Here is a 26,728-nt window from a genome sequence, read left to right on the forward strand (position 1 = left end):
AAGGTTTACTCAGAGAAATTACTTAAAACGGATGACTTAACATGAATCAACACATCTTTGATTCGTATTTAGTTAGTGATATCCGAAATTTTTGTAAATTTATATAAAATTTAACATATTTTGTCGATATTCAAAAATGTTGGTTTGGATACATCAGAATATTTGTCTACAGAAGAGAAAGTATTTTACCCTAATGTATATTTTTTCGATCCCTTGAGGGTATTTTTCTGCCTGTTAACCATGTAAACGAAATCAAAAGCATTTTTTTAAAGAGTTATTGAACAATCTCTACTCGTTTGAGCTCTGTTTCGTTATATATGTCATACAAACGAATGAACTCATATTATTATACAGGACTATTTGTTATACATTGGCATATATACATATTTTTCCATTATTTTTTGTTGTTTTTAAATAATTCGATGGTAAACGCGTTCCAATATATTGTATGTTGTCCCAGGTTTGTTGTTGACGAAGTAAAATAATACTTATGATGTATATCAATAGAATTTAAAATTCCATACTCAGATAAATGGACTTAATAATAATAGGGAAATGTATATACTTATAATATATATTTATATATATATATATATATATATATATATATATATATATATATATATATATATATATATATATATATATATTTATACATATATATATATATATATATATATATATATATATATATATATATATATATATATATATATATATATTATATTTATACATATATATATATATATATATATATATATATATATATATATATATATATATTTATATATATATATATATATATATATATATATATATATATATATATATATATATATATATATATATATATATATATATATATATATATATATATATATATATATATTTATATATATATATATATATATATATATATATTTATACATATATATATATATATATATATATATATATATATATATATATATATATATATATATATATATATATATATATATATATATATATATATATATATATATATATATATATATATATATATATATATATATATATATATATATATATATATATTTATTAGGCTTAAAAAACTTAAAAAGAGTTGACAATGCCATTGTTTACTCATTACTATATTATGGCATTGTTGGATGGGGGGAGGACTCACAACAACGCCTTGATCCCTATAAAAAACAGTTCAGAGAACCATTATTAAAGTAATTTTAAGAAGAAAAAAAAACCTATCGAATAAAATTATTTTCAATATTCAAGGTCCCAAAAATATAAACTATTTAAAAAAAACGTTATTTTCCAACTCTTTAAGGGTGAAAATTACTTAAATCTGAATAAAAGCTCATCTTTGAGATATTAACATGACTCTACAATACCAAAATGCAATACCAAACAATTCAATCACAACTTTAAATATTTGGGAAGTAAATACTTCAACAACCTTCCTATAGACGAAATGAATTTTATTAATGTTAATCTAAGAAAGAAAAAAAAAGTTCAATAAAAATAAACTGTAAATTGTAAAACAAGTGTAAGTCTCTCTCCCAGCACAAGAACTAAGGTTTTTTTTGGAGAGAACTGCGTTTTTAATTTTAAGATTGTTAGAAAATTAATTAAAATTGTAAAAAACAATGTGACCACATTAAATATATAAAAGGATATATTAATAAAGATTTAACTTATACTACATTCATTGACTAGAGTACCTTTTATATCATTAAGTGTGTGGATTAAAGTCAATGATGAGTTTTAAAATTTAAATAAGAAATAATTTGTCCACATGTATTTTCTTTCATTTTTTTAATAGCTTTAAAAAAATATTCCATGAATATGAAAAACGTTTGAAATATCAAATCAATAAACTATATTGAAAAAAATTCAAATTACCTTTATTTTAAAATCAGCTTAAGAATTTTTTAAAATATTTCATTGTTCAAAATCGCTTGTTTTAAAATTTCGACGTAACGTTGAATTTGACAACGCTAATATTTTTACCTTTCGTTTTAAATCTTAAATCTTAAATCTTAAATCTCCTAAAGTTATTCTCTCTTGCTTTGAAATTTCCACACATCTTCGCATTAAAATACATTCTTGTTTTATATGTGATAGATAAAAACGAGTTTCTTCAAACAGTTGTTTTTAACCTCAATTATAGCGTTGAATATAACTGCAATACACATAATAATAATCATCGCTAAGTGAGAACAGCGTGTTTCTTGACAGCTGGTAAAATATTGTATTTTGACAAGCATTGTAAAACTAAACATATCATATTAAGGAATATTTGTTTTTTTTGCCTTTTTTCTATTTAACCAGACTGAACCATAGCAATCCATGGCTGGGTACAGATAGTTTCAAATAAACATTTACGAGTATTTTACCAGTCTTGCTTATTTCTCACAAACTTCAAATATTTATTTGAGTAAAAAAATGTAATTACAATTATTCAGTATATTTTTAACTAACGGCGTTCTGGTTGTAAATTTATTGGACTTTGAAACTGTAAAATAAAAACGAGTTTCAAATGTATCATCCAAAAACAAAATATCACCATGAAAAGCTACATAAAACATTGTTATATATCAGACAAAAATACTTTTTACCTGTATTTTTACAGGAACAGTAAGAAAAGAATTAATAAATGTCAGAATAATACTAACAAGAGCCCAACAAATTGCTTGTAGGTTCAGAGTCATCCAATGCTCAAAGCAAATAGTTATAAAGAACACGAGTGTTTTTTCTTTATTCATTTACGCTTTGGCAAACTTGTTATTTATCATCGTTATTTTAAATGAAAGAAACATTTCTTAGCTTTGTTGTGCTACAAAGAAATCACGAGAAATATGGTGAAGCAACTTTTAGAGATATTACTAAAGAGAAAACACACAAATTTCGCTATGAAAAATCTCGAAACACGCACGCTGTTTGCGAATGGAGATCTCACTCTAACGAAACACGTTCCGCTACTTTACAATAATCTCGAGAAGGCTAGCATTTGCCGTATGCCTTGTAGGATGTCCTTCCTCGAGGCAAACCAAATTACCAAAGATAATTTAAAATTTCAGAACTTTGCGCTCGGAATATGAAGACTGAATTCGTATAATCTAGCTTTGGGTGTATAGGTACAATTCATACGTTTGTATAGATTCATTTTAGTACGTTTAGAAAGTTACGACTTCGCTGGTATAACGGCAGCGCGGTGGAGATTGATGTCGGGACAGCGGTTTCGGCGAAAGCCTTTTGTTGTTCCTCCCGCGGTACAATAAGGATAACTATTATACCTCGGATACAGCGATAGTAATCTGGGTGGTGTTATGTAATTACCCGTGGTGAAATAACTAGCTATCCAGCTGAGGAGTTTGTGGTAGTGCAGTTAAGTACTGAAAGCGTCAATCACCTCGGCTTATCAGCTAAATACCTCTTTGGCTGAGGGAAACCCTTAAAATCTTAAGTGCTACTTGGAGTTATAAAAACCATGGGGAGAAATTCGATAAAAGACTTGTAGTATTTTTTTATCTTAACAAAATATTGTACACTATTAAGGACATTGTCGATTTGACATAATAAAAACACCAAATTAATATTAAAAAAAACCTGTTGTTCGGTGTTTTTATAGTACATAAAAGAAAAAGACCGTAGGTATTAACGAGAGAATACTCATCACAAAAAAATTACCTAGGCGTGCGTAAAAATAAAATTGACTCGATAAAAACTATAGACTTTATCCAGTAATACGGCTGACTCCATAATCATCTACTGACTTATTTCACCCCATAAGCCAATTTATGCAATGACACAACTAGTGTCTGAAGTTCTCATAACTATACACTATAAAAGTAATACTGGTCACCAGACACTGCACTACAATGTTTTATATTATTTTTTGACATCTCATCAAAGATGAAGAAGAATATGGAAGTCTGGGCATTTACGGGGCTGGTGACCGTCATAGGCTGGTTTAAGTGATCACTTTACATACGTGTAGCATTCACCAATTCTACCCATTATTGACAACCACACTACTCAAATTCTTGGATGTTCCATATATATGAATCAATTTTGAAACATTGTTCTTGAATCACTAGAACTTCACTAGAGATAACTATTAGTGAGATGATTTTCATCTCACCAATAAATGTCTCTAGTGAAGTTCTCTGCATTTACTAGAGAAGAAGAAAAAGTCTGGGCATTTACTAGTCTTAAGTAAATGCCCAGACTTCCATATTCTTCTTCATCTTTAGTGAGATGTCAAAAAATAATTTAAAAGTAACTCCTGTAATTGGAGATAATCCAGATTTTGTGAAAAAGTATTTGGACACACTCAAAATGTTGTATATACAATGTTTTATCAACATAATTATTTCTTAAAGAAATATTTTTTACTTACGAACAACAGTGAGGTCTCTGTGATCAGATACAGTTTGAAAGAGAGGTGCTTCTCCCGACACTTCACATCGGTATCTTCCTGATGATGCGAGGGTCAATGGAGCTAGGGTCACTGAATTTTCTGTGCAGTTTTCGACCTAAAAAACACAACATCCATTAAAAATGGCAGCATTAAACGCCACCCAATTTCAGTATAAAATTCAATAAAAATCTAAATTGGTTTTCACTAATTCCATTTTATAGATTCAGCAATTTATCCAGAGTGATTTTCAATCATTTCAATTAAAAGCTGGCATTTTATCCAGAAAATATATGTACTTGGATATTCTTTCATTTTATTTTATTACCCTGGGATGGAAAATTGTAACGTTGGCCTACATTAATTACCTTACATCCGTATCAATTAATGCCAATTTTCTTTTCTATAGTAGAGCGACATTAGGACTAACAAATATTTCAATGAATGGCATTGTCGTTTATTTAGACACGATTTAATTAAGGGTTAATGATGTAACTCTATGCCGAAAAATAATTTCATCTGAAGTGACATTTAAAACCTAATTCACATATTCACAAATTTATTTTACGTGAAATAAATTATTCTATCCAAGCGTACATATATTTAAAATGTAAATGATAAATTTTGTAGAGTAATCTAAACAATAAAGCAAATTATACTTGTTTTGAAAAAAATTTTGAAATGGAAACAAAAATGCTGTTAACGAATTGATTTTAGAGAAAAATAAGACAAAGGTATTAAAAATGTTTTTTTTTTTTAATAAATATAATTTCGAAAAGTAATAATTTTATTATTTTTATTGGGATTTTGAGTTCATAATTGAATATTTTTAAATTCACACTATCATGATATGTTGAGAAACCTGGATTTATATATATTTTTTGAAATTATTTTAGTGTCAAATTTTTCGTTCGCAAATGTTGTATTTCTGATTGATATTTCAGTTTAGATTTTCATTTTAAAATTTAAAATTAAAATTTAAAATTTTGAGCTGTAAAATGAAATAAATTTCGTATTTTAGGTTTGAAAATAATATTTTTGGTGTAGATTAAATCTGTACCATAAATCCAAATAACGAATTGTAGGTCTAGTACCCTTAAAAAAATGGTTTATTTGGCAAAGTGAATTTTCTGAATACCAGGTGAGTTATTCTGATAGAAGTAATTCCCTAGCTGCAACGAGACCAGTGATACCTGAATACTAGAAAGGACGAGTCACTCGATAGGCTAGTCACGTCATTGTCCACCCCAGTTGGGAGCAACCCCCAGGGGTGGGTAGTGGGCAGTGCCTCTACAAAAAAACCATCTTGGTTTTTGTTAAGTGAAGTACGGAGTCTCTTCTCGATCCGCTGCGTGTCTGGTTCAGGTTTTTTTCGTATCACGATGGGTCCATAGCAAAACAAAGTCCATGACAATGTGGACAATATTTTCTTGCCATACTTAGGAGTGATTTATAAAAAGATTTTTTCATGACGGAATTTTCGTCTTATAAAAACAAACTAATTTAAACTTTGCATAAATATAACTTTCAACGAAATTTAAGCAGTTTGGTTATCGATCATGGGTAGAACGGTGAATGTTACACAGGATAATAAAGTGATAATGTTAACAAGCTAATGACAGCTCAAAATGCCTTTTATCACTCGGATTTCCATTTCCATATTTTTCTTCATTTACGTTGATATATCCACATATTAAAAAAAAATATATATATATATTGATTCTTAACGCCATATAATATCATAATGATATCGTTGTCTGCCTTACAAGGGTTCTTTTAAGTGTTTGGTAACCATATTAAAAAAACTTCTATTTCCTCATCCCACGTTACGAATCAAACCACCACACGCCTAAAACTATTATATGGCATTTATTATAAGTCGAGTATATGGCTACTCTTGGCCCTTGTAAAGTAACATGTCTAATAGAAAATAGGAACGAAACAAGCATCATATAAACGGCAATTGGTCTCCACCAAATACGAAGGCGATCTCTAGATACCCTTGTTTAAAACAATGGACTTAAAGCTTTAATAAAATATAGGATTTTCTGAGCTTTAATATTTTTATATCACTTAATTCTTTACTAGTATTGTGAGGGGTAAAGAGGTTAGATAAATAATTATTTTATCGAAATATCTTTCTCACCATTATATCCACCCCAAGGAGAGAGAAGGCTTGAACCGGCGGCTCGTCTCGGGGGACGAATCTGAAGAACTCGTCTCCATCCTTGTACCACTTGACGGAGTAAAGGGTTTCCCCAGGGTCCAGCGCGTACCTGCACTCCAGTCTGGTAATATTTCCTTTCAGGACATGACTGGGGATCCTTATTTCCTTCAGGTGCAGACACCAGGAATCATCTGGAAAGAAAAATAATCAGATCCTGAAAATGCTTGACTGCATGTGGAAAAATGAATTTGGTTTATTTATATTATTTGTTTGAGAATTATACAGCTTGTTTATAAATAAAAAAATTATAAAAAAACAGTGACATTGACAATGAAAGCCAATTAAATAATTCCACATTTATGTTATGAATACTGACTGTTGAACATTAAGAGAAGAGAGGGTGGTGTCTGTGTGTGTGTGTGTGTGTGTGTTTAGTTAAAGGTAAGAAAGAAAAAAAATATATAAATATATATATATATATATATATATATATATATATATATATATATATATATATATATATATATATATATATATATATATATATATATATATATATATATATATATATATATATATATATATATATATATATATATATATATATATATATATATATATATATATATATATTTATATATATATATATATATATATATATATATATTTATATATATATATATATATATATATATATATATATATATATATATATATATATATATATATATATATATATATAAATATAAATATATATATATATATATATATATATATATATATATATATATATATATATAGGCTGATTTGAGTAATTAATTTATACAGGTATAGCATTCACCACTCAACTCATGATTGACAACTACGCTACTCAAATTTTTGGAACTCATACATATATTGTAAATCTCATGTCACTTAATGTTTGAGTTTGCGGCAGCATCTATGATTTAAGCATCAATGTAAAAATAATTCCTAAATGGACAAACCCAGATTTGTTAACAAGGATTTATACATAACCAAAATGTTGTGGAATTTTGTATTCTTTTTTTTATTTGCAATGAGTGCAATTTGCAATCGTGGGTGAAAATGACGTGTTTATTTTCGTTTCTACCTTAATAATATATTTTAAAGTTCTATTAAAAATAGTTTTCATATTTAAGGACTTTATAAAGCTTTGGATCTACATGGTGTATTTGATACCATGGCAGTATCTATGATTAATAACATACCCTGAATTGTATATTCTTCTTCATCAATGTTGAGATGTTAAAATGTAATAATAATTCCCAAATGGTGGAACTTAGGACTGTGAATAGGGATTTCAACACACCCAAAATGTTATAAATATTATGATTAAATTTAATTTTGTGGCCAAGTTAGTAAAATACTGCACTATTTCAAATTAATCCATATTATTTATAACCAGAGGACAAAATGTCGAATGCGTTACATATTACATATTGCGGGAAATTTAATTTTTCTGATTCACATGTGTAAAATCGTGATAAATAAGAATTAAGAAATGATACAAAAAATAATATCATTGTATATTCAACGTTTTATAGTATTCATAACCGCGTTATAAAATAACATCATAAGACATTTTTTTTGTTATTTTATTTTTATAGTTTAAAAACGTGTTTAGATAAATCAACATTAATTATAATAGCAAGGTCTTACAGTAATTAAATTCAATACTTTAAATGAATATTCAAGGTAATGTTTAGATATAAATCGTAAGTAAATAACGTTTACTCATTCTCTCTCATTTGATTATTTAAAACAGGTATTCGGAATTGATATGAATGGTAAAAACGATATAATTAACTCTCTAATTGAATCATGATTCAAAAGATTTTGCTAATTTATTTTGATCGGCTTTAATTAGACGTAGTTTATACTAAAACACTTTTAGAAATGAGATTATACTTCTGATTTTACATTTGAATTTTCTTATTGATGACGTAAGACTTCCCCAATTTACCTGCAGAGTGATACTTTATCCCATCAAAGGACCGAGTCTCATCTGGCGATCTACGCTTTCTTGATCTTTCCTTTCATTATTTATTTCCCCGGAAGGCTCGAGAAATCGTCCAATAATAAAAACTAAATCTCATTCGGGCGTCAAAAGGAAATATTCTGATATATTCAAATATTTCAATTTCTCAGGAATGAATACCTTAATTGGAAAATTATTTAAGAAATACTCAAATAATTAATGGACGTGTTATTGATCTGGTGATATATAAATTAATATAATTAAAAATAAAAAATGCACACAATAAATGTATATTGGCTACTTCCAGGAATATTTTGCAAACGATTAAAAAACAAACTGGTAATAGCAAGTGACCAAAGTTTATTTTTTATATGTGTAGGGAATTAATCCCTCCATAGAGTAGTGGTCAGCACATTTTACTACCCTAGTATAGGTCCTGGGTTTGATTCCCAGGGGATACTGGGTCTTAAAATTTTGTACTTATAATCTGTTTATTTTCTGATTTTATTTTTACTTTCCATTAATAATTTTTTTATTGTTTATTTTATAAAACTACAAAACATGTAGGTACTTTTATCTTAGTAAGTGTTTTATTTATTTTTTTATACCAACTCGTACATATGTGTGGATTTTAAAAAAATGTACCTGCTATGGAAACTGTAGAGGCGTTTTAATTTTAAAATAGATAAATAAAATAATTCCTACCGTAGCAACAAATAACCTGAGATTACAGTGCTTTTTTTCTCACTTTTTATTGAATTAAACCCTAAATTAGTACCTACATACTCTGATATAGCACTTTATCTTCATTGAATTAACATTTAAGTAATATTGCGTTGATTGAATATAGTTCCATACGCATGATTAGGTGAATTCAATTTATTTGAAATTCAATTTAATTGAAATAAAAACAAACTAACAAGAGTAGGCAGAGAGAATAGAACGCCACACCAATCTGTATTTTTAAACAATCTTTGCCCCTTCCACATTCATGCATCTCTTTTCACATACCTTCCAATTATTTCGACTCCTGACTAGAACACATTCAAGAAATGAATTGATATAGCGTCATCTTAATCGTTTATTTGATTTTATGATTCATTCTCTTTTTCCACAATACAAGAGAATAAAATCATTTTGTTTTATTCTTTACTGTATGTCTTACTTAGAAACTAAGCAAGAAACAAAAAACCTCATTAATGGACCCTCCTACGCTACGGAAAGAATAAAATTATCCATCTAGGTACTTACCTACACAATTACGTCTCATATCCATTTTTTGTTGTATTTTTACATTATCCTCCACAGATAATGAACTCGTGAAAAATATTTTTAAAGCTATAAAAAGCTTATTTCTATTTTATAAATTATACTGCCTGGATCGAAACTTTATGTAAAATGTTTTAAAAGTTGTGAAAAAGCGTAATTCTATTCTGTAAATTATTCAAGCTGAATTGTGAAATCATGTGAAGTATTTTAAATGTCATGAAAAGCTTCATTCTATTCACAGTAAGACCGCAAAATCCAGCCCTTAGGTTTGTCGATGAATAAAATATATTTACAAATTATATGAAAGCATAAAATTTTACTTCCGCACTGTTCAAATTATTATTTTACTTACTAAGCAAGAGGATTCCATCATATTTTCTATGTAATCGTATTGTTTGCGAATATTGTTTACATTTCCAGCTGTCGGAGGCTTTTTATTGGCTACCCGCCGGCCCGTAGAGGGGGAGACATTAGCATAACGAGCCAATAAAAACCACCATTGGAATAAATTCCGAATATGAAAATGTTAAATGGCGGAATAAAGCGAGAAAAATAGTTTAGATCATAAATTGCGGTACCTAAGCAGTGGTAGAAAATTGGGTATTTCATGGGAGATTGCGGTTCTCTGCATATGGCGACTTTCATACAAATGTCTAGGGTTTAGTTTTATTTTATCGTCTCTGAATAAAGATGAGACAATTTACTGATGGTTTCCACTTCACGTTATCACGTAAATATAGTCAAGTAGCCATCATTATTCGGTAACTACATATTTGTATTTGTTTGAAAAAATTCATTTCAAAACGGGTAGAGTAAAAGTAAAATAAAATTCCAATTTTTTTATCATAAAAAAATTATTTTAAATAATTTTTTAATAAATTTTAGTTTCTTGAGTAGCTAATGTTATATTTTCTAAAAGCAGTCGTAAAAGAGTGGAGGCTTAATAAAAAATTTGATGTATAAAAACATTCAGGAAATTAAGACCCAGAGTTTATAACACTACAGTAAAGGGACAAGAGACTCGTAGTCTGGTTTTGTAATATGTGACTAATAATATATTTTAAGAAAATAATAATAAATAATACAAAAAACATTGTGGAAGAGAAAAATGAGCGGTAGTACACAATGATTATATATTAGGAATTGAGTTTATTAACAAAAGATTGAATGTATCAAACTCTTTCAAAACATATCTTCAATTTTACCTTCAAGAGAAATCGTTAGCAAAATTTACCATTTTAAATATAAACATATTATAATATCAGTTTTGAAATGGTTAAATATGAGTTTATAAGATTACTAATCGAAAAGTTTTATTAAAATGTTTATTTTTAATATAAAATCATCATTTTATTCCACAAAGTTAAAGTCAAATCAACGAATAAAAAGATTAAATAAAGTACATAGTTTAAGACAAAAACAGACGCTTGTCATATGAATATACAGAAATTTCTGAAACCAAAGACATGGATATTAAAAGATAAAGAGAATGTCGAATGAAACACAGTGTATCAATGTAACAAAGTGATATCGCAAACCAAATAATGATAGATCGTAAACTTTGTGAATACCTTGTGAGACCTCCACATTCTCTCCATTTATAAAAAAAAGATACTTTGTCTCTTAGATATCTCTGAACTATATGAAAAAAAATATCGAGAAGAGACTTCATACATCGCTCACTCCTTTCAAGAACGTCATAAATCAAAAATCGTCAATTTTCAGTTGTGCATGTTTTCAGAATGCCTGGAAAATGTACTATATCCCAGCAAAAGCGGCATATTTTTAACTTAATATATACCCGCTACAGGGCAGAAAGTGTTGTTTTTGCATTTTGAAGAAAAGGTATTGTTTAATTATTTTTTTAAATAAACTAAATATTTTACAAATGGAAAAAAAACCTACAGGTTTTACCTAAAAAGATCTGTTGCACAGTAAAAAGTTCAGTAAGTGGCTTGATATTTAATTTTAATACATTGGTTATATTTTTTAACTTTAAAAACGCTCTCCTGAAAAATCAAGTATTTTGATTTATGACGTTCTTGAAAGGAGTGAGCGACATGTGCACTTATGGTATGACATATTTCACTAAGAAAAAGAGAAAAAACAAAGGAAACTTGGCATGATTAAGTATTTCAAATACTTGGAAGCGATCAGGTCAGAAATCAAAATAATCGTCGGGTAACTATGGGGAGATGCATGAATGTGGAAGAGGCGAAAATTATTTGCAAACAAAGATTGGTTGGGCGTCTTTGTCTACCCCTGCAAGGAAGTAACCTTTTGGTTAGTTGGTTAGATAGCAATATATTGTTTTATATTATAGTTTTCATGATAATGTTACGCTTTAAATTTAAATGGTACATTATAATGCAATATTTATATTACAGTGGAACTTCTCATAATGAGAAATTCGTAAAGCGATAAAAAAATTATAAAAAAGTGTCTCCCTTAACGAGCAATATTTCGCATAGCGAGTTATTGAGAAAAGGCAAGTCCCCTTTTCATTTACTTGTGAGCCGGGACTTTCGTGCCAGTAAAATAATAATAAAAATGTTTTAAAAAAATGTTAAAATTTTGGAACAAATTATATTCGTTATCAGTGGTTCCAATGTATTTATTGCTTTGAAAACGAGTAAGGAAAATATTTTTAAGGCAGTTATATTTTACTTAAAGATTCAGTTGAAATTACATCGTTAATTAAATATTTTTTGCTAACTTATTTTTTTCCGATTAATCACATTTGATAGTATGCGAACCATGAATGCGATTTGACTGATTTAACGTGTAATATCTGTAAGAGGATTTCAGACTTTCGGGGAAAACGGGGTAATAAGTCGGCATATTGCTCAGTCAACGGTAGCAGGCATCGAAGCGGGGATGAATTATGCAGGGAAATCTACACCCTACTCAGACGAGATAGACAGAACCTGTCCAACTTCACCTGGACGCAGTTTTGCACAAAACGTCCAAGGATTAACATATCGGGAAAACAGGCGTTGAAAAAAATGAATCATTTAAAAATAATATGCTAATGAATTAAATGAGAATATTTATAGATTTGGCGTCTAATTTGTGGAACTCTATATTATTTTAAATATAAAAATCAAATACTGATTATTAAAGTCTGTTTAATTGTATTTCATTTTTAAAAACGCATATAAATAAAATTTGTGTCAATTGTTTCGCCTTGTTATGGCATTTCCAAACTGCTGTCATACTGTGACAATAGTTTGAAAATGCCACAATAAGGGGAAACAAAAAGCGTGTTTTAATAATTAAATACAATTTCAAAGACTCTAAAAATTAGTGTTTGATTTTAATATTTAAAATATAAATAAAAAAAAAAACTTTGCTTTCTTGTTACAACGTTAACGAATGTTTTTTTGTACATATATGATTTACTTTAGAAGTTATTATAATTTTACATTATTTTTCTTATTTTTTGAAGTAATAAATACTTAAAAGATTTTTAAAATCTGATTTTTCATTCCTGTATTTAGTATAAAATCATTGCAGGATTTTTCTCTTCTTTTTTTACCCATGTTCACTAATCAGGTAGAGGAATGGCCTTACAAGCATTATGAAATTCAGCTTATCGTAAATGTACATGTGCTATTTTATTTCTTTTTATTTCATCAGACTGAGCCACAGTAATAGCCATACATAACTTGTACATTTCAAAAATATATATTGACTTGTCTGCAACGAAGAATAGTACTGTATTCACGTCACAATATGTTTATTTTAATGTATAAGTATTCTGTAGCTATTTTCCGTAAAAAATCGTAATTAATACTACTTCATCTGTTTGTGGGAAATTTTTTAAAGCAGTGTGATGTTGAACTAATAACATCACATACATTTATAAATCGTGAATAATTCTGCTATATCCGGTGAGAAATATTTTAAAGTAGTGCAATATTAAACTAATTACACCACTTAAATCCATCAACCAAAAAAAATTAAAATTGTGGGTTAGGTCCTTTTCGTAGAACTACGAACACCTGATCTACTCTATACCGTATTTTTATTCTCCATAAGGAGTGAAAACGGCGTTCTAAGAATAGTAAACACCCACATTGCACTTTTATTAATCGATTTAAATGTAAATTCTTGTTGCATAAAACACTTTATTTGGCAGTAAAAGGCTACAGTGTTTGCGTTTTGTGGGGCAGCTGAAAGTAGAGGATATCTCCCGTGAAGACGTTGGAAAACAGAAGGACAGTTTTCGTTTTATGAAACCAGCACGCGCCAGGAGTCACGGGTTGCATAACCCAAATAAGGTTGTTGCTTGTCGCACGGAATGCAAAATGCTCCCTCTCCCTTTGTGAGGGAGCTGACAAATAAATTTAGCGATGTTTTACATAAAAGCTTTCATGATTCTAAAAGCTTTTCAGGTATTTATAAAATGAAGAAGAATAATAATATCTATCTCTTTAATTTATATTACAAAGAGGTAATGTAAAATCGAGTAAAAAACTAGTTGTTACATCAGGAACGTATTAAATATGTATAAATAATAATGCAATAAAAAAATTTACTTATCAAAATAGATAAAGGAAAATATGAATGTCTGGTTGGAATTCCTTATTGGAGAAACCTAGATTTATGAACAAGTATTTTGGACACACTCAAAATGTTGTGAAAAAAAGAAGAATTTAATTCAACAAAATAAAAATGGAATTTTTCGTTTGTCAAAAATATTTCATCTCTGAAATTATTCACAGATAAAACATATGTTTGAAAAAAAAAACTTCTTGACCCCATTGGCAGCGCCATCTTTTGAACATAACAGCAAAAACCGCAATACTTAACATAGCTCATAGCAGATGGCGCTACTTTACAGTTGTTGCCATCAAGTATTTTAGTATAAAATCTAGCCTATTGAAAATATGTGGATTCTGTTTTCCTTCGTTTCGCCAAACCAAACAACAGTAATACGTGACATTTAAAATAAAGTTGACTTATATGGAACTAAGGTGCTGATCTAGTGTTGTTTTTAAACGTATTAGCTCTTTAATTTTTAAAGTATGTACATTTTAATTATTTAATGAGCTCCTTGCAAAACAAATTCTACGATGAGATGTTTTTTACTTTTTATCTTTTGTCGAATTAAAAAATATATATTGTAGCTGTCTAGTGATCAACCTTAAAGAGATGATTTCGATATGATCAAATATAAGAACTTCTTTCCATTTTATTAAAGTAGAATGTTTCATATAAGTTGTAAGTTTCAAATCATGTTTAAATTAAATATGTTTAGAACAAGATTTTATATATAATATTTTCCAACTTAAAAGTTGTGATTAAATTTCTTTCACTTTTTTTAAAGGTAAAAAAATAACCGAACTGTTAAAAATATAGGTAGGTACTTTTATATATTAAAAGTGGCTCAAATGAGATAAAGTATTTGTCATTTTTATACGAAATAATATAGAAATTTGATCATTCCAGAGCTTTAAATCAAGTATTTGGCTGGCTTAAGTGATCATTTTATTTAGCCAAATAATAAGTGCAGAAATGAATAAAGTTATCACTTAAACCAGACAAATTTTGTGTTGTACGCTTCGAAAAAACGAAAGATGCCTAGTCTCATATACGCACCTATAATATAACATATATCATCCGAATTTTTCCATTATTTTTTATATTTTAATATTATTTACATAATTCAAATGGAATAAAATATCACCTATGGAGTTTTTTCCCATGTATTTTATTTGACCAGCAACCGGGTTTCGTCGTAACCGACATCATCAGACTGGTGATGTCTGTCTGGTGAAGATACTAGTCTGATGATGTCGGTTACTATGAAACCCGGTTTGCTGGTAAAATAAAATTCACGTGTAAAAACAACAAAGTTGTTATTTCATTCTTAAAAAAGGAAGTTAACCACCAAGCATAAAACTTAAATATTTTAAATTAATGTACTAAAACTTGTAGAAAATTCTCATTTTTGGATAGGGTTTTATTTTTTCCCATCTATCGGGTCATGTCACCATTATTGAGAAAATATCGAGATGGAATCTCGGGAAAAAAATTCAGTGTCTGATAATAATTGAATAAATAGATTGTGAAAATGTTATGTGATTTTATGTTGAAAGAGTAAAAACATTTGTAAAAAATAAAAATTAAAACGCTGATACACACAAAAACTCAACAATAGTTATTCTCTAAATCTGCTGACGCAACATGGAAAAATATATTTGTGTGTGTATTGAAGAACAATGAGAAAATCTTTCGAACTCATATTCCGAGGAGATTTTTCTTGTGCACGTGGTTTTACCTATTCATTTCCCGTTGAATGTTCCCTTGAAAAATGTATTGTGTTCCTTCGCAGTTCACATCTGGGAAAATTGTATAGTTGGGAGGTTCACGTGCCGAGAAAATTTTACTGGTGTAGTTCACAGCATGGAAAATTTGCATTCTCGCAGTACGAGCAACTACGCTCACTCTGAGCCAGCTCGCTCGGCCCGAGCGCTAAAGGTTGCAGAATATAATATTTTTATTGTTTCGCGTGAGACTGGAAATACGGCGAGACGTCAGACCTTTCTGAAGGCAGTAGGCATGAACAGAATTTATGCATACAATGAGACTGAACATATACAACATTTTAAGTATCCAAATATTTAAAAAAAAATAAAGTATTTGGACACACTCAAAATGTTGTAAATTAATTGCCTGGTCAAATTATAAGCTTAAATAAAAAACGAAAATGATGTTTCTTAGCGCTTCTTAAGTATGTGAATATTATGCAGGATTTTGACCTCACATACAAATGAAAGAGTTTCTGTTTAATAAAGGCTTCCCTCATACCACCACAGATTTCTCTAGTAAAGTCTCGCACACTGTGTTTCGAGTTTGATCAAAATATCTTGAAGTTTCAAGAATTTGAGTGGTGTCGTTGTCAATCATGGGTAGAATTGGTGAATGTTACACGCGTGGAAAGTGATCACTTAACCAAACCTATGACAGTCGTAAGCCCTGTAAATGCCCAGATTTTTATATTTTTCTTAATCTTTGTTGAGAGGGACTCCCAAAACATAAAGTGTCGGCTGGTAAAGTTTTAGCCTTCATATATTGAGATGAGGTAAAAAAATATATGTCAATACTTAACTATAACTTTTTATCAATAATAATTGAATTGAGATATCAATACATACCATCACAAAATTCTCCCTACCTGTGCAAGGGAAATATAATATTATTTAACCTCAGTGAGATAATTTACGTCTGCCAAACCAATAATCTCAAATAACTTTAATAAACCCATTTGCCAATGTTCGGTTCCAAAGTTCCCGAACTATATTCATTGAGTTACCCAGATGTTCAAGTTAGTAGCATTCAATAACTATTGATGCACATTGAGAACTACTCATTTAGCTACAAGAACTATCTTAAAATCGATTTCTTCAACGAATTGCTTGTAACACACACTCGATTACTTAATATTGCGAGTAACTCATTTTTCAAAATTCTGTGCTTCACAAGGCTTTGTAGAAATTGTATAAACTGGGAACTGTAAGGAAAAAAATACTATTAAACAATAATTTTTAAAAATATATTCACAACATTTTGAGTGTATCTAAATACTTGTTCACAAATCTAGGTTTCCCTACTTAGGACTATTATTTATATTTTTGACATTTCAACACATATGAAGATTTTTGTCCATGCTGAGATGTCAAACATCTAAAAATTACTCCTAAGTGGCGAAACATAGATTTGTGAACAAGTATTTGGACACGCCAAAACAATTATTTAAAAAAAATGAAAATCATATTTTCAGGCATTTCACAATATGTAAAACAAGTTTTTAAAAATGATAGATTCTCAAGCATTAATTGAAAATTTACAATCTTGGCTTTTTTGTTGCAAATTTGTTGATATTCCATTTTCCAAACAAAAAATGCTTATTTTTATTCTAGGACTAGTCCTTATCTTGTGAAGAAATTGAAAATAAAAGTGAAATTCACAACATAACATTTAACTTACAATTAAATTATTAATTGGTAAATTCCACAAGATTAAACTGAATACTGATATTAACTCAGTAAAACTAATGTTACAAATAGATAGACATTACCACAAATACTGCTGAATTAAATAATGCGATAGTAAAGTAACCTGTAATTATAAAGTGAAAAAATTTAAAACTGTCTTAAAATTGAGACGAATAATCAATGTGTATTATGTATTTCCTTAAGGTATACTTAACTTCGACTCAATTTATTTTGTTGGTGCAATCGATTTTAAGCGCCACCTATATTATTTAGTCAGAGGGTCAAGGAAGATTTATAGTAATTTGCTGTCACACAAATATCCGAAACGTTTCCGACCTTACTAGGTAGCTACCATCCTTAGCACTACTTAAGGAAATGTAATATCATCTATATACATAATATTAAGTACCTACACAGTAAAGGTTTCTTGTATGCTTAAATATTTGGGACGGTCATAAGTCATCATTTAATACTCAGATGGTTTCAGATACATGCAATAGGTATACAGATTAAAGAGACTATATAATGAGGTCAACATACAAGTATATGTTAACCTTCATTGTAATAAGAAAAAGTTCTGTCTAAAAAAAAATCGTAATGTCATTATTTTAAAACAAAAAATTATAGTGACACGTATTTCGACAGCATTTCGCAGCATTTTCAAACACCGTATTGATTTATGAAAATGATGCAAAATGCATTAAAACACGTATCACAATAGAATTAAAAATTCATGGTATTTACCGAGTAAGACTTAAATTCATAATGGGGAGACTTATTGGGAAGAATTTATACTCAGAATAAATTAATTAAATTAAAAATTATAATACTCTAAAAATGTGACTTATCCTATTATATATCTATTTTTAATAAAATCTTTCTACTAATGACTATGACCCTTACCCAGTAGTGCATCTTTAGGACACTGCATCAAAATGGTGCAAGATTAATCTCGTCGTTTATTATATAAAAGCAATGTGAGCAGTCCTGTAATCCAGGTATCAATCCAAGTTGATATTAAATAAATATAAGAGTGAAAAAACACTTGTATCTATTTAAACTGAATCAAACCCAAGATCTTCAGCGTGGTAGTTAAATGTGCAGAAAAAAATGTACCCTTAAAATTGAATAATATGCAGTAAAAATCCTTGAAATAGTGAGATAATACACCAAAAACTAAACGTAATAAGTAAGGTGATTACCATTCGAAACAAATATCGAATGAGGAAAAGTTCTAACCCAAATCAAAGGAAAACTCGTTCCAGTTAAACGACATACAAACACCAAAAACAGACAACATAAAACACTCATAAAACTGCAAGATTGAGATTGCAATGCAATCGGAGGAAATAAACAAACAAAATCAAACCCATACTACATTTTTGCAAAGAAAGAATGTTATGTAATAACGTTATATAACCTACTAACATCAAAATGTCATGGAAAAACCAAACACTTAATGAAAAACTATCAATAAATGGATAAAAGAGGTAAATATAAATTAAATACATCGTGTCATTCGGTCATGTCATACATTACTAAATAACTATATTAATAAAGGCTATAGAGGCTTGCACATTTCATCTAAAGCTTTGGAATTAAGGTTATTTATGCTTTTTTTGTTTAAATGTGTCCTAGCGCGGAAAATTTTAGTGACTACACAATTTTCTAAATTTTAACTGTTATATGCGTACGACACTCGTATAAATAAGTTGATTGACTTTTTTTTTTAAATTCTGATTGAATTTATAAAATTCCGAAAAATTAATGATATTAAATTATTTTCATATTAAAAACAGCTTATGGAAAAATAATGTTGATTCAGGTAATATTGATTCGCTTTATAAAAAAAAATCTACTTATAAATATTTCTATCTTATATTTTTCCACCAAACAAAGCAATATTTAATACGACATTAATTACCTAGAAAGTTTTAATTATGAAACATGTATAAAACAGTATAAAAAGCAGATTTAATGTTTATTAGATTTCTTGTTACACATTTATCGTTTGTAATTAAAATACTGTCTTTCCCAGACTTCAGATATTCCAAGCCTTATTCAGTCACATTGACGTTATAAATGAAGTATTTCCCTTTATGATGTGTTTTTAATTCCTTGAAATTGTGCTTCGTTATATTTCTTCTTTTATGGCGACAAAATGTGCCAATCACATCGTAATTGAAATATAACATCAATTTCGCACTTAAAAAGGTTTTCAAGCTCATTTATTCATCATTTTAACAAGTTTTCAACCCGGTTATAAGTTTAAAATAATATTAGTTTTAAACAATTTTCTCAACTGAAATGTTTGATTTATTTCAACTGAAAAAAGTTATTTATTGAATAGTCTGTGTGATCTGAAACTAAAATTTTGACAGTAAATTTGGGTCACTTTCTACTATACCTACCTATTTGCGGGACATTATTATAATATGTAATGTTACCAATAAAATATATCAATTGATTTTTAATCAAAATTCTGTAATTTTTTGACATATTAACATCGATGAAGAAGAATATACAAATCTGGTCATCTGATCTGACCATCAAATGCTAGTTTAAATTATAACTTTATACACGTGTAACATAATTGGAGATAATCCAGATTTGTAAACAAGTATTTGGACACACTCAAAATGTTGTAAATAATATTTTTATTTTTTATTTTTAGTATTTTGTATTATACAAAGTATGTATTACATATACATAAACATACAAATAAACGTTAATTTATTTATTCAAAAACTTAAAAATGAATATTTCATTTTTTGCAGAGACTCACCAAGCCACCTTATGTGTATTGTCGGTGGAGCTCATTTTAAGTATTTTTTTTAAAATTACTTTAAAAAATATATATTTTACATAATATACACACAATAAAAAAATAGGCTGAAAATATCTAGAAACTAGATGATTAAAAAAAAGTTATCTTGGGAATGAGCTTATGGTGTGAAAGTTTGTATTAATAATCAATTAATGAAGCTTTTTAGGTCTTCTTTTCCGTCTTATTCCTCATTACTGGGGGATGTGACCTTTGTCGAATTAATGACTCTTCTCAAGTTATCCCTTGACTGTGTTGCACGCAGCGCTTCAACCACCGAGGTGCCTGCTGCTGTCTCTTGATCGGTGGACCGGTAGATTCCTCACACATTCCAATGTGTGGAGGGTCTTCCTTTTCCTCTCTTTCCCCTTCAGGTTACCAATCACAACCAGTCTTTCCAGGCTATCCTCATTGCCACGCGTAATAATCTGAAAAATGCGTCGTTTGCAGAAACTGGCAAGACTCAAGCCATCCAAGTGTAACTCTTAACGAAAGGTCTCTGTCTTTATGCCTATTATAGAATTTATTTTGTCATTAATAAAAAAAAACATATGTACCAAACTGTTTATCAACTTTAACGTCAAATTACAAGTATTGTTAGGTACGAAAAAATACGGACAAAGGACGACGTTTGTGCGATGGCGAATGTTTTACTTTATAATTTAATGTTTACGCGTTGGTGCACACATTTATCATTTCCGCCACACGATGGCCGATTTAATTTGAGAAATGGCATTTTTAAGGACCTTGGTGTAATTTCACGTTATGCGAGAATTTTTTCATTCACTCGGTGAAATAATTTATTAGACTCAGCTCTAATTACATATTTTCATGCCACAAAGAATATGATTTAGCCTTTTCTGTAAGCATCATTAAAACAACGTGTTTCTTCACAGTTTTTTTTAAAGAAACATATATAATTCACAAAGAGTATGTCATTTTGTCTCGAATAAGGTGTTTACTTTAGTGTTTTAACAAAAAAACTACGCAATTTACGGCAAAGTAATTAAAATGTGTACCTAAGCACAGTTACAGACAAAAAAGTAAGTTTATCATTTTAAAATTATAATGTAAAAAAAATGAAGCAGTTAATATTTTAACAACATAGTGTTAAAAATATATTTTTATTTCGTCTTTTATGTTGAAGGTTTGTATTGGTGAATGCGGACTTATAAAAAAAGTGTACAAAAAATACGTTAAGAAATTGTGATTGTATTTGAATTACTATTTTTTGTTTGAAGAGTTGGTTTCCATTGGACAAGAAAATCTGAAAACACAAAAATATTTAACAGTACAACATTTTAAGTGTGTTCAAATACTTGCTCACAAATATTTTACTGTAACTGGAATTAAGAAAGAATAATAAAAAACTGTGCTTTAAATGGAATTTTTCATTCAATTTACAAATTAGGCATAACTTGGAAATAAAAATAATACAATGGTTTGGTATAACAAGCTTAAAATTTTAAAGCGATAATTTAACTCTGCAAATTAGAACATTAATATTATAAGACCTTACTTAATGCGGTAAAATAACGCCAATTACCCCATAATTTTTGGATGGAATAATTAAAATCAACATTAAAATTATTTGCCTCGTGTGATCAAATAAGAAGTGTGTCTCCTTTCATTACCCGGGGTGTTTTGTTACCTGTCCGACCCTCTCCGCACGTGACCGCACCCTACTAGAACCTTACGGATATCCGGATGCTACCCACCTGCTAACCACCCCCTTAGTGAGCGTCCACTGCCTCCACATTACGCCTCCGTGGATGGTAATCTGTCAGGTGTCACGGTAGCTCAGTGCTGAATTCCCTGGCTTCATCATCAAGTCACGCAAACAGCTCTTCGAACCGCCAGCGACCTTTCTTTCATATGACATATGGCATAATAAAGATCATATGCACGTATGATTTACTCGTATACAGTCCATAGTTTTCAATGGAAAAAAAATTGCAAAACACTATGAATATTTGTTTATCTCTTAATGTTTTTAATAGTTATTATAACATAAATGTGGAATTGTTTAATTGGCTTTATTTTTATTAATGTAACTATTTTTGTTAATATGATGTAATATTTACAACATTTTGAGTGTGTCCAAATACTTGTTCACAAAATCTAGATTATCTCCAATTACAGGAGTTATTTTCATATTATTTTTTGACATCTCATCAAAGATGAAGAAGAATATGGAAGTCTGGGCATTTACGGGGCTGACGACCGTCATAGGCTGGTTTAAGTGATCACTTTACACACGTGTAACATTCACCAATTCTATCCATTATTGACAACCACACTACTCAAATTCATGGAAGTTCTATATATATGAACCAATTTAGAAACCTTGTTCTTGAATCACTAGAACTTCACTTGAGACATCTATTGGTGAGATGTAAAGAAGCTTTTTACTAAGCAGAAACTCTTATATTAGTATGTGAGATCCGAATCCTGGATTATAATCACACACATGAGAAACTAGAAACCAACGGGTAAATTTGTTGAATGTTACACGTGTGTAAAGTGATCACTTAAACCAGCCTATGACGGTCGTCAGCCCCGTAAATGCCCAAACTTCCATATTGTTCTCCATCTTTGATGAGATGTCAAAAAATAATGTAATGTTTATTATTTTTAATGTAACTGTTGTTTATTATATACTTTTTTAAATGTAAAGCTGTACAATTCCCGAACAAATAAAAAAATATATATTAGAAGAGACAAAACTGGTTCATACAGTGGGACTTTCCATTTTATAATAAGCGATGAATATAACATTGCATTTATTTTGATATTCTCCTAAAATTAATTTGAAAATTGTCTTCGGAGAATTTTTTTTTATATTCTCAACATTTATATGTCAAACATTCGTATAACTTCGTGCCAAATCATAAAGTATTTTAAATACTGAATAAGTGTTGAATGGATTAGAAATATGGTTTCAACATAATAAGACTTGTTGTACGAGAAAGTATACACGTGTTGTTTAATTAATATCTGGGTATTTACAGGTCTTATGACCTGTTAAAGGCAAGTTGAGTGATCACTTTACACACGTGCAACTTTCACTATCCTTGTCATGATTAACAACCACACTTCTTATTTTTTGGAACTCCTATTTATTTACAACATTTTGAGTGTGTCCAAATACTTGTTCACAAAATATAAGAGTTTCTGCTTAATAAAAAGCTTCTTTACATCTCACCAATAGATGTCTCTAGTGAAGTTCTAGTGATTCATGAACAAGGTTTCTAAATTGGTTCATATATATAGAACTTCCAAGAATTTGAGTAGTGTGGTTATCCATAATGGGTAGAATTGGTGAATGTTACATGTGTGTAAAGTGATCACTCAAACCAGCCTATGACGGTCGTAAGCCCCGTAAATGCCCAGACTTCCATGTTCTTCTTCATCTTTGTTGAGATATCAAAGAATAAAATCCTATTTATTTCATTAATCTTACGACGCTGTACGTGTAAGTTTACAAGAACAATCTTTGTTGGACTGAGAATGCTTTAATTTAGCACAGACCTTTTAATTAGAATATTTGCACAATTCTTACTGAATTATTGTACATTCTGGGAGACTCCTAAAAACATGTTTTAAAACAAACATACTAATGTGGTTTTATTTGGCTATAGCTAAGCAAAGTACTTTAGAAACAGCTACATAAGTCCATTGAAAATTACTGTTGACCAAGGATACATTTTAATCGATTCCAATCCTTGCTATTAAAAAGATTCAATTTTTTTTAAATATTATTTACAAAGATATAAAACCATCAATCGATGCGCAATTCATCACCCTTCTAATGAAATATGCATGCCCCCTGAAATACTTTCGATACAACTATTTTCAAATACTCTAATGATATTCCTCCAATACACAGACGGATAATACGATTACATATCGCCAGTAAAATGGAAGTAGAAGCAGGAAAACGATTTTCTTTATATAATTTCCTCCGAGTAAGCCCTATAAGTCTGTATTCCCATTACAACTCCTTTCGATTCGACTTGTTGAATTATTTATCTCTCCCTTCTGGCAAGCGACCTATTTTGCTGACTAAGCATAAACTTTTACAACTCGCATTAAAACTGCAAAACTTGGAACTTAATAAAAATTTACTGCTTTGGTTGCGGTATTATATGGTTTAATCTCGAGTAATCTACATTGCATTCGATTACTCGAGTTGGCTGGCAGATTACTTTCTTTTTACTAGAAACAAATATTCAAAGTACGGTGCCGGGCCATTTTTTTTTAAATTCCACACTTTTTAAAGTTACTGATGTAATTTTTAACAATTTTTTACTTGCAAAATGGTATCTGAAAGTTCTATAAATTAAAAACTTTTGAATAAGCGTGTTTATTTTTTTATTGATGAATTTCATCCAATCGTTTAGTGTACATAAGCGTTATTATAACAGTACAAATAAATATCTATGTGGCTTATTTATATAAATATCTATGTACGTTTATTTTTAATAATGTGTTTACAGGAAATATAAAAAAAAACGTTTCTGTCACTGTAACCACTAGTTTTTTTAATACGTATTTATAAATAAGTACAAAAAAACTAGTGGTTACAGTGACAGAAACGTTTTTTTTTATATTTCCTGTAAACACATTATTAAAAATAAACGTCTTTTATATATTTATCTTAACAAATAAAAATACAAATCTTTGTTTGTTCAAATATTAAATATCGTTCATTATCAAAGGATTGCTTTGGCATTTTTTGACATGGAGTTGTATTTGAATACATGCAAGTTTTTTAAATGCATGTGTCTGGCGTTTTTACGTATTAAAGGTATAAAAAAAAACATCTGTTTAACCCCAATGGTAGTGCCATCAGTTGAATGCAACAGCAACAGTTTTTTTGCAAGAGTGTGATTTTCGATTGCTGCGTTTTTATTGCATTTTTGTGGCATCGAATTTATAATTTCGTTGCTCTCAAGTATTATGATATTGGATATATTTTTAAAAAGAGATAATTATCTTATGAAATGCGGAACATGAATAAGATCTCACCCTAATATATACGTTAAGGGGTGCCCTCTTTACAAAATGCGAGTGTTCACCACAATACTTCCTCATTTTAGCATCGCACCCCTCTGAATTTGAATAATGAGAAGATGACTTTGACACTACCACGTGCATATAAGATTCCAGAACAAGTAAAAATGTCCCGTTTTCCGGCATATTTTCCTGCAGTAAAATCCTTCAAAGTCGTTTAAAACGAATAAACAAGTCATTTACTTTCGCCAATAAATACGAACCTTCCTTTTCATTCTTTCATAACCTCGGCACATAATCTGATGAATAATACATTTTTATAAAAACATCGCATCAGAAGACGATGATGCGTTCGAATAAAGAGGCCCCATTATATATTCCGACATGCGTGGAAAAATGTATTTGCATAGCGCTCAGAAAAGGAAGATTTCCGTGGAAAATATGCTTTGGGAAGAATCTTAGAAAAGCCGTATATTTTTTGGCTTGTTAGAAATCCCTTTCGAGAAAACGACTTCATGTTTAACCACTTGCTTTTCGTTTTGAATGTCAATTTTCTTGAAATTGAGCTCTATGTAAAACTATTTAAATATGATGCCTACGACCAACAATATTTCCCATATTTTAAGCGAAACTTTTGAAATTTGCCTGAATGTGTGAAGTAATGAAATTTTTAAAAAATCTATCAAGCAACAATGTATGTTACAGCGGCTGATAAAAAGTATACGGTTCACCATGAGCGATGTTTAGATTTGCTTAAGTTACATTCAACAGATGGCGCTGCTATTTAGAGCGGAAAAAGCGTTAAATAAATACAGGAAATTTAAGATTTTGAACAATTGATATTTTTATATAAACGATGAAAATGTTTTTAAAAAACCTAAAAATTCTCGGAAATCACTAGATAAAATTCATTGAAACGTTCAATAAAATAAAACGACAAAGTACATTAACATAAATCTCATATTTTAAATGATTTTATAGCCATTTAAAATATGTACTTTTTAAAAATATTTTGGGTAAAATAGAAAACCAA

At 29.1% G+C, this 26,728-nt stretch overlaps 1 protein-coding gene across 8 annotated transcripts in view; it reads right to left on the reverse strand.

The window, feature by feature from the left end:
* Positions 1–26,728, reverse strand: part of LOC148310089 (uncharacterized) — a 102,915-nt gene that overhangs the window by 17,307 nt on the left and 58,880 nt on the right. For all 8 annotated transcript variants that reach the window (XM_088259025.1, XM_088259026.1, XM_088259021.1 and 5 more), the window contains exons 3-4: positions 6,564–6,775; positions 4,400–4,535 (exon numbers count right to left, since the gene is read on the reverse strand). In XM_088259025.1, coding sequence (XP_088115151.1) covers positions 4,400–4,535; positions 6,564–6,775 — 348 coding nt within the window. The remainder of the gene's footprint in view (positions 1–4,399; positions 4,536–6,563; positions 6,776–26,728) is intronic.

This window comes from Brachycentrus maculatus, unplaced genomic scaffold, assembly GCF_059751285.1.
Source record: "Brachycentrus maculatus isolate JH-2025_06_01 unplaced genomic scaffold, ASM5975128v1 h1tg000107l, whole genome shotgun sequence".
Lineage (NCBI taxonomy): Eukaryota > Metazoa > Arthropoda > Insecta > Trichoptera > Brachycentridae > Brachycentrus > Brachycentrus maculatus.